Source organism: Procambarus clarkii, chromosome 54 (assembly GCF_040958095.1).
Source record: "Procambarus clarkii isolate CNS0578487 chromosome 54, FALCON_Pclarkii_2.0, whole genome shotgun sequence".
Taxonomy (NCBI): Eukaryota; Metazoa; Arthropoda; class Malacostraca; order Decapoda; family Cambaridae; genus Procambarus; species Procambarus clarkii.
The window spans coordinates 24,393,191-24,404,199 of record NC_091203.1 but is presented as its reverse complement, the minus strand read 5'-3'; the positions used below and the strand labels follow the sequence as shown (position 1 = coordinate 24,404,199).

At 42.3% G+C, this 11,009-nt stretch overlaps 1 protein-coding gene across 1 annotated transcript; it reads left to right on the top strand.

The window, feature by feature from the left end:
* The first annotated feature begins 9,858 nt into the window (after positions 1–9,858).
* On the top strand, positions 9,859–10,923 carry LOC138352743 (serine/arginine repetitive matrix protein 1-like). Its single transcript, XM_069305329.1, has one exon. It carries the CDS (start codon positions 9,859–9,861, stop codon positions 10,921–10,923), a length of 1,065 nt encoding a protein of 354 aa, XP_069161430.1.
* The last annotated feature ends 86 nt before the right edge of the window (positions 10,924–11,009 follow it).

The window sequence follows — 11,009 nt, the reverse complement described above, 5'->3', positions numbered from 1 at the left end:
GGTGACTGAGAATGTTCGTGTGCAGCACGTGTTTGTGGCACTATATACGTTGGTGACAGTAAATGAGTACTTCTTCAACACATGTTTTGATGAAGTATGTATTAGAGTCATCATAGTGTTCTTTGCTCGTGTCATCAGGGTCTCTTCTTGTATGTTAACACGAGACTTGAGTAGTCCACCGACGCTGTCTCTGTGTTAATTGTTTAGTCTCATCTCTCAATAATGATCAAGGATAGATGGTAAGGTTAGGTTAGGTATGGTGCTTTGGTTACGTTGATTTGGGTTGATTTTAGTTAGCAACAAAGTGGTTGGGGGGGGGGGGGGCGAGGAGAACTAGCTTAAGCTACTTTATCCCTTTGGGACGTATTTTTCTCTTGTCTCAATGAACATACTTCAACTTGTACTTGAACACAAGTGGTTCAGCACCAGGGTTCACTACCACACAAGGGGTTCAGCACCAGGGTTCACTACCACACAAGGGGTTCAGCACCAGGGTTCACTACCACACAAGTGGTTCAGCACCAGGGTTCACCACCACACAAGTGGTTCAGCAACAGGGTTCACTACCACACAAGGGGTTCAACACCAGGGTTCACTACCACACAAGTGGTTCAACACCAGGGTTCACCACCACACAAGTGGTTCAGCACCAGGGTTCACCACCACACAAGTGGTTCAGCAACAGGGTTCACCACCACACAGGTGGTTCAGCACCAGGGTTCACTACCACACAAGGGGTTCAGCACCAGGGTTCACTACCACACAAGGGGTTCAGCAACAGGGTTCACCACCACACAAGGGGTTCAGCAACAGGGTTCACCACCACACAAGTGGTTCAGCACCAGGGTTCACTACCACACAAGGGGTTTAGCACCAGGGTTCACCACCACACAAGGGGTTCAGCAACAGGGTTCACCACCACACAAGTGGTTCAGCAACAGGGTTCACCACCACACAAGTGGTTCAGCACCAAGGTTCACCACCACACAAGTGGTTCAGCACCGGGGTTCAGCACCAGGGTTCACCACCACACAGGTGGTTCAGCGCCAGGGTTCACCACCACACAGGTGGTTCAGCACCAGGGTTCACCACCACACAGGTGGTTCAGCACCAGGGTTCACCACCACACAAGGGGTTCAGCACCAGGGTTCACCACCACACAAGGGGTTCAGCACCAGGGTTCACCACAACACAAGGGGTTCAGCACCAGGGTTCAGCACAACACAAGGGGTTCAGCACCAGGGTTCAGCACCACACAAGTGGTTCAGCACCAGGGTTCAGCACCACACAAGGGGTTCAGCACCAGGGTTCACCACCACACAAGGGGTTCAGCACCAGGGTTCACCACCACACAAGGGGTTCAGCACCACAACAGTGTGGTCATACTCTCCTCATCCCTCAGAGAATTCACAACAAATTACTATTAAACAGTAATTAATGAATGTGTATTTTGTGAGGGGGGGCGGGGGGTAGTGTGCAGTGTGATGATAAGCGCATTATTCATTTAATTTGCTTTTAATGAGACAAATATGTCATTATTCTTCATTAGTTTAGTTCATCAAATACGACGGAGACGATTAGGTATAATGAATTATATTCTTGTGGTTGGCGTTGACTGTTTCCTGGCGAGTAATGTTTATTTGTGTTGCGCATGCACATATACACACATATACACACATATACACACATATACACACATATATACACACATATGACAGAGCCCAGTAGGCTCAGGAATCTGTACACCAGTTGATTTACAGTTGAGAGGCGGGACCAAAGAGCCAAAACTCAACCCCCGCAAGCACAAATAAGTGAGTACAAATAGGTGAGTACACACACACACACACACAAATGATATGCAGATAAGAAACCCATGATTTAATCGTAGATGTAGGCTAGCTAAGCAACAAAGTACAAGGGCATGAAGAAACTATAGCAATAACAGGACACTTGAGAGCAGAGACGGATACCAGAGAGCCAGGAATGAATACGTCAGGGTGAGAAGAGAGGCAGAAGCGCAATATGAAAATGACATAGCAAGCAAGGCAGAGACTCAACCTAAATTACTTCACAGCCACATCGGGAGAAAGACAACAGTGAAGGAGCAGGTAATTAAACTGAGGATAGGGGCAGACAGATTCACTACAAACGACAAAGAAGTGTGCAAGGAACTCAATAAGAAAATGCCGGAGGTCTTCACATGAGAGCAAGGAGAAGCTCCCGAGATAAGAGAAGGAACAGTTAATCAGGCACCTCTAGAGGAATTTGGGATTACCAGTGGGGATGTAAGGAAGCTTTTGCTAGAGTTGGATGTGACAAAGGCTATGTTACGTTGGATGTTGGATGGCAACGGAGATGGATGTTACGTCTTCAGTGTAAAGGCAGTAAACAGGTAGAGAATTTGTTTACTGGACAGTAAACAAATGGAGTACTTGTTAATTTGTCATATATCAATCTGTGCCTTTAGCTGGGGTGTACTGTAACTGTAGGGTGACACAAGACACCCTGGGGTGTACTGTAACTGTAGGGTGACACAAGACACCCTGGGGGTGTACTGTAACTGTAGGGTGACACAAGACACCCTGGGGTGTACTGTAACTGTAGGGTGACACAAGACACCCTGGGGTGTACTGTAACTGTAGGGTGACACAAGACACCCTGGGGTGTACTGTAACTGTAGGGTGACACAAGACACCCTGGGGTGTACTGTAACTGTAGGGTGACACAAGACACCCTGGGGTGTACTGTAACTGTAGGGTGACACAAGACACCCTGGGGTGTACTGTAACTGTAGGGTGACACAAAGCACCCTGGGGTGTACTGTAACTGTAGGGTGACACAAGACACCCTGGGGTGTACTGTAACTGTAGGGTGACACAAGACACCCTGGGGGTGTACTGTAACTGTAGGGTGACACAAAGCACCCTGGGGTGTACTGTAACTGTAGGGTGACACAAGACACCCTGGGGGTGTACTGTAACTGTAGGGTGACACAAGACACCCTGGGGTGTACTGTAACTGTAGGATGACACAAGGCAGCCTGGGGGTGTACTGTAACTGTAGGGTGACACAAGACACCCTGGGGTGTACTGTAACTGTAGGGTGACACAAGGCACCCTGGGGTGTACTGTAACTGTAGGGTGACACAAGACACCCTGGGGTGTACTGTAACTGTAGGGTGACACAAGACACCCTGGGGTGTACTGTAACTGTAGGGTGACACAGGGCACCCTGGGGTGTACTGTAACTGTAGGGTGACACAAGACACCCTGGGGTGTACTGTAACTGTAGGGTGACACAAGACACCCTGGGGTGTACTGTAACTGTAGGGTGACACAAGACACCCTGGGGTGTACTGTAACTGTAGGGTGACACAAGACACCCTGGGGTGTACTGTAACTGTAGGGTGACACAAGACACCCTGGGGTGTACTGTAACTGTAGGGTGACACAAGACACCCTGGGGTGTACTGTAACTGTAGGGTGACACAAGACACCCTGGGGTGTACTGTAACTGTAGGGTGACACAAGACACCCTGGGGTGTACTGTAACTGTGTAATAGCTTTATCGTTAAGCTGTAAAGTTTTGAAGCTATAAACGATAGACTGTCTCAACTGCTAGTGACTGTAGGTTTGCAATGAAGACGGTCACCTTAACTGCTCTTGACTGTCGATTGCAACTAAGCAGATCAACACGACTGGTATTGACTGTATGTTAGACGAGACAGAGACATACAGCTCCCTATGGCACATATGTAAGACAATATACATATATTAGTCTACGCATAAATAGTATCATTGACTGTCAGTATTTATACATATAGATGACTGTGTATACACAGAGTATTGATGACTGTCTAGGCATCAATCACCACCCAACAGTCGCCTCTGTCGCTCCTCCAATGTCCAAAAAACTAACAAAAACATTTCCACATCAATTTATTTTTTTGTTTTTATTTTTATATTCATTTTTTATAAATTCGTGAGAGCGGCCGAGTCGGATGGTCTCATTAATATGCTTATTGGCAATTGTAATTTTTGTCACGGCTGTGTATATATATACACAGCCAGCCGTGGTTGGTCCCGTGATGAATGGTTGAGGTAATTAGTGCCTGCTCATTGGAAGCGCTGTTGCCACGTGTGGCCGAACACTTCCATTATTATTGAGTTTGCTGAAGTGTTAAGTTGCATATTGGTGAACACTGTCCAGGCCCCTGGAGTGATAACAGCTACACACCATCGAGGCCCAGTAGTGATAACAGCTACACACCGTCGAGGGCCAGTAGTGATAACAGCTACACACCGTCGAGGGCCTGGAGTGATAACAGCTATACACCGTCGAGGGCCAGGAGTGATAACAGCTACACACCGTCGAGGCCCAGGAGTGATAACAGCTACACACCGTCGAGGGCCTGGAGTGATAACAGCTACACACCGTCGAGGCCCCAGGAGTGATCAGGTGTTATCATAACCGGCTTAGCCTTGCCTGAGGGTTCTGCTAAACTCTTGGGGGCCAACATGGCGCGGGAAGCTCAAATCTCTCAAGAAACAGATAATTGGACTAAATTGTCATCCACATTTCCGGTTAAATAATAATTTCATTCACCTGTGTTTTTAGTAGTTATTAAGACCACTCACTAGCTCGGTCGGCACAACTTCGACCTCACACACGTTGGGTCCAGGGTTCGAGTCTCCTAGAACCCAGGTGTTTGGTCTGGAGATAGTTCGACATTATCTGTTTCTCCTAATAGACAAGTCTATCTTTAGGAATTGATAGACAAGTCTATCTTTAGGAAATGATAGACAAGTCTATCTTTAGGAATTGATAGACAAGTCTATCTTTAGGAAATGATAGACAAGTCTATCTTTAGGAATTGATAGACAAGTCTATCTTTAGGAAATGATAGACAAGTCTATCTTTAGGAATTGATAGACAAGTCTATCTGGAGGAATTGATAGACAAGTCTATCTGGAGGAATTGATAGACAAGTCTATCTGGAGGAACTGATAGACAAGTCTATCTTCATTCACCAACTTGTCAACATTCCTCCTTCATACACTAAGTTCTCACAATTCACTTCCTGTAAATCTATTTAAAAAAAAGTCATAATAAACATGATTTCTTTAGTATTCTTGTAACATTCACTTCACACAATTCACACCCAACATTCATGTCATACAATCACCTTACACTATTCAGTCCTAACGTGCCTGCCCAATGGACAACGATCTGTCATCAATAAACACCAAACTCCACGAGCTGGTAAAATATGTGTTCCACTTTTTTGTCGCAACTTTTCTGCAACCTATTTCCATTTTGCACCATTGCCGCCACAATGCCTTGAAGTGACCATACATCTCGTGGCCATGGAGCAATATTATCCTAGAAAACAATGTGAGACTACTGCCTCATATATATATATATATATATATATATATATATATATATATATATATATATATATATATGTCGTACCTAGTAGCCAGAACTCACTTCTCAGCCTACTATTCAAGGCCCGATTTGCCTAATAAGCCAAGTTTTCATGAATTAATATATTTACCATAATTTTTTTCTTATGAAATGATAAAGCTACCCTTTTCACTATGTATGAGGTCAATTTTTTTTATTGGAGTTAAAATTAACGTAGATATATGACCGAACCTAACCAACCCTACCTTAGGTTAGGTAGTCGAAAAACAATTAATTCATGAAAACTTGGCTTATTAGGCAAATCGGGCCTTGCATAGTAGGCATAGAAGTGAGTTCTGGCTACTAGGTACGACATATATATATATATATATATATATATATATATATATATATATATATATATATATATATATATATATATATATATATATATATATATATATATATATATATATATATATATATATATATATATTTTATTAAATATGACCGAAAAAGTAAGATTAATAATTCTAACACGAATTTTCTCAATCTTTCGTACATTATGCTTCACTGTTGGAGGTAAATCAAAAATCACTTCTCCAAAATTCATTTTTATTTCTAGTCTGACGCGACACGGGCGCGTTTCGTAAAACTTATTACATTTTCAAAGACTTCACAAATACACAACTGATTAGAACTTGCGTTTCCCTGATTTTATATCTACATTTGAGTGAGGTGGGAAGGGTGATGTGGCATTACATTTGAGTAAGGTGGGAAGGATGATGTGGCATTAGAGGATATTAATAGGGTATTAAAAGTATCAACACAAGACAGAACACGAAACAATGGATATTGAATAGAAGTGTTTGTAGAAAGCCTATTGGTCCATATTTCTTGATGCTTCTATATTGGAGCGGAGTCTTGAGGTGGGTAGAATATAGTTGTGACACAACTATATTCTACCCACCTCAAGACTCCGCTCCAATATAGAAGCATCAAGAAATATGGACCAATAGGCTTTCTACAAACACTTCTATTCAATATCCATTGTTTCGTGTTCTGTCTTGTGTTGATACTTTTAATACCCTATTAATATCCTCTAATGCCACATCATCCTTCCCACCTTACTCAAATGTAATGCCACATCACCCTTCCCACCTCACTCAAATGTAGATATAAAATCAGGGAAACGCAAGTTCTAATCAGTTGTGTGTTTGTGAAGTCTTTGAAAATGTAATAAGTTTTACGAAACGCGCCCGTGTCGCGTCAGACTAGAAATAAAAATGAATTTTGGAGAAGTGATTTTTGATTTACCTCCAACAGTGAAGCATAATGTACGAAAGATTGAGAAAATTCGTGTTAGAATTATTAATCTTACTTTTTCGGTCATATTTAATAAAATATGTCTACAGGAAAGACTGCTACCAAAATATACTAATATATATATATATATATATATATATATATATATATATATATATATATATATATATATATATATATATATATATATATATATATATATATATATATCACATCTCTTATGCAATTCACTATTTTATTGCTGCAGTTCCTGAGAAATAAATTCAAGTATATCCACGATAACTTATGCATCCTGCTGCAGGATGTGTCAACATTTGCATCAATCAGTGATGATAATGTCTTCTCACAGACATAATAACATAGGATAAATTCTCACACTTGTGTATTTGTGTATTATGTATAGATTTACACCCAAGTCTTTCACACTCTCCAGAGTGCTTTGTCAAGGACTGTGAATGTGGATAGGCATTATTCTCTTATACTTGCAAATTGTCACTTGCTTGCTTGCTTGCTACTTGCTTGCTACTTGCTTGCTTGCTTGCTACTTGCTTGCTTGCTTGCTACTTGCTTGCTTGCTACTTGCTTGCTTGCTTGCTACTTGCTTGCTTGCTTGCTTGCTACTTGCTTGCTTGCTTGCTACTTGCTTGCTTGCTTGCTACTTGCTTGCTTGCTTGCTTGATACTTGCTTGCTTGCTTGCTTGCTACTTGCTTGCTTGCTTGCTACTTGCTTGCTTGCTACTTGCTGGCTTGCTTGCTACTTGCTTGCTAATACTTGCAAAAAAATATGAAGTCTTTCGAAAGACAATTAGGACCCAGAGTAACAATAGATAGAAAAGGTCCCAGAGTGTGGTTCAGATACGTTGAGGAGGTTTTTGCCATATTTAACGAAGATTTCGAGAATCTAGATAAGTACTTAGAGGGTCTTAATAGCTTACAGCATTCGTGCTATTTACTAGGGGAAAAAGAATTTAATAAAGAACACTCCTTTTTGAATAGCATTGTAAGTAGACGTAATGATCAATTCACTGTAAGTAGACGTAATGATCAATTCACTGTAAGTAGACGTAATGATCAATTCACTGTAAGTAGACGTAATGAACAATTTACATTCAGTACTAATAGGAAAAAAGACACATACGAACTATGAATTCGTATGTAAATTCCTAACTGGAACTTAAATACGAATTCATACATGAATTTGTTTCAGATATAATTATAATTCAGTTAAACAGAGTGTACTCACCGGCTTTTATCTAAGAGCTTATAGGTTTTAAGACCCGTTTCACCTAGAAGCTCAACTTAAATACTTAAATAAGTGTTTTTTGGATTAAGGTGGTGGTGAACACCTTCTCTGGTCTCCTGGATGCCAGCCGGTGAGACATGGCCGGTGGTAGAGACCTTTTCTAAGATCTCAGCCGTGGTGTGAACGAGGTCCACTCGGAGTCGAACCTGGACTCTGTGCATCATGGTGCAGGTGGACCCTGGACCACAGATGCTTCGGTCTGTGCGTCTTTGTCGCAACTTAGTCTTAACCTGGGTTGAGATGTGAATGTGCGTGGTGTTGACAAAGCACTCAGGAGAGAGCAAAAGCCTTGGTGTAAATCTTTACATTAAATACACAAATATACATGTGTGGGTTTGTATTCAAGTTCCATCTATCCTATATGTGAGCCCTACAATAATCATCAAAACTGACCTTGCAATAGCCATGTAAAAATTAACTTGCAATAACATGCAAAAATCTCTTTGCAATATATTGTTGATATAACGTGTAATATTTGTGTCACAAAAACAATGCAACATTTCTGCCTTGAATAATATGCAAATATTCGTGCAATAGTTGTTTCTGCAATATGAGTCCTGTAATATATGCTAGCCTTTATACCAGGTAATATTATGTGAATATATCTATACAAAGGGGGGGAGGGGTTACCCCTAGTCTGTCTCTCTCCCATCTGTCCATCTATCTAACAATTCATCAATATATTCATCTATCCATTCATATATATATTTATCTATCCTTCTATCTATATTTATCTATCCTTCTATCTATATTTATCTATCCATCCATCTATTCAGCTACTTCTCCATCTATCCTTCCATCAATCTATCCATCCATCTACCTATCTAGCCATCCATATGTACATCTATCTATTCATCTATCCACCCTTCTATAAATCTATCTATCTATCCATGTATCCATCTATCTATCCACCTATCCATCCATCCCATTCACCTGAGCGCTAGGAGACTCGAACCGTGGACCCCCACGTGTGTGTGTGAGGGCGAAGCTCTATTGACCGTGCTATTGAATGTCCTTAATAAGGAAAGGTCCCAGAAGCAGCCTCCTGCTGCCTAACTGGAATTGTCAACTTTTCCTTAACTACTACTGAAGCTCAGAGGAATTATTGTCACATTCAATTCAGGTAAATTTAATGTTTATTTCCATGGAAGTGTGAATGGAAATTTTCCACTCATCTTTCCATCTTTGTCCATCTATCCATATATCTATAAATTTTTATATCTATCTATCTATCTATCTATCTATATATATATATATATATATATATATATATATATATATATATATATATATATATATATATATATATATATATATATATATATATATATATATTTGAGTGAGGTGGATGGGGTGAGGTGGCATTAATAGGGTATTAATTTCATCAACACAAGACAGAACACGAAAAAATGGGTATTGAATAGAAGTGTTTGTAGAAAGCCTATTGGTCCATATTTCTTGATGCTTCTATATTGGAGCGGAGTCTTGAGGTGGGTAGAATATAGTTGTGCATTAATTGGCTGTTGATTGCTGGTGTTGACTTCTTGATGTGTAGTGCCTCGCAAACGTCAAGCCGCCTGCTATCGCTGTATCTATCGATGATTTCTGTGTTGTTTACTAGGATTTCTCTGGCGATGGTTTGGTTGTGGGAAGAGATTATATGTTCCTTAATGGAGCCATGTTGCTTATGCATCGTTAAACGCCTAGAAAGAGATTCTCTTTCTAGGCGTATAAATAGGAACTATATTTCAAGATATAAATAGGAACTGCCTCGAATGGGCCAATAGGCCTTCTACAGTTACCTTTGTTCTTATATTCTTATGTCCGGAGGTCCTCTACAGTCAACAAGAGACAGCCCTCAGGTCCCCTACAGTCAGCAAGAGACAGTCCTCAGGTCCCCTACAGTCAGCAAGAGACAGTCCTCAGGTACCCTACAGTCAACAAGAGACAGTGCTCAGGTCCCCTACAGTCAGCAAGAGACAGTCCTCAGGTCCCCTACAGTCAGCAAGAGACAGTCCTCAGGTCCCCTACAGTCAACAAGAGACAGTGCTCAGGTCCCCTACAGTCAGCAAGAGACAGTCCTCAGGTCCCCTACAGTCAGCAAGAGACAGTGCTCAGGTCCCCTACAGTCAGCAAGAGACAGTCCTCAGGTCCCCTACAGTCAACAAGAGACAGTGCTCAGGTCCCCTACAGTCAGCAAGAGACAGTCCTCAGGTCCCCTACAGTCAACAAGAGACAGTGCTCAGGTCCCCTACAGTCAGCAAGAGACAGTCCTCAGGTCCCCTACAGTCAGCAAGAGACAGTCCTCAGGTCCCCTACAGTCAACAAGAGACAGTCCTCAGGTCCCCTACAGTCAGCAAGAGACAGTCCTCAGGTCCCCTACAGTCAACAAGAGACAGTGCTCAGGTCCCCTACAGTCAGCAAGAGACAGTCCTCAGGTCCCCTACAGTCAACAAGAGACAGTGCTCAGGTCCCCTACAGTCAGCAAGAGACAGTCCTCAGGTCCCCTACAGTCAACAAGAGACAGTCCTCAGGTCCCCTACAGTCAACAAGAGACAGTGCTCAGGTCCCCTACAGTCAACAAGAGACAGTCCTCAGGTCCCCTACAGTCAGCAAGAGACAGTGCTCAGGTCCCCTACAGTCAGCAAGAGACAGTGCTCAGGTCCCCTACAGTCAGCAAGAGACAGTGCTCAGGTCCCCTACAGTCAGCAAGAGACAGTCCTCAGGTCCCCTACAGTCAGCAAGAGACAGTCCTCAGGTCCCCTACAGTCAGCAAGAGACAGTCCTCAGGTCCCCTACAGTCAGCAAGAGACAGTCCTCAGGTCCCCTACAGTCAGCAAGAGACAGTCGTCAGGTCCCCTACAGTCAACAAGAGACAAGTCTGAGGCCCGCTACAGTTAGCAAATGAAAGTTCTGAGAACCGCTACAAGCAACAACAGAGAAGACACAACACTATTGTTCAAATTTCCAA

Bases quoted from the DNA above. Each gene is read 5' to 3' on its own strand.
- LOC138352743 (XM_069305329.1), top strand. From the start codon at position 9,859: ATGTCCGGAGGTCCTCTACAGTCAACAAGAGACAGCCCTCAGGTCCCC.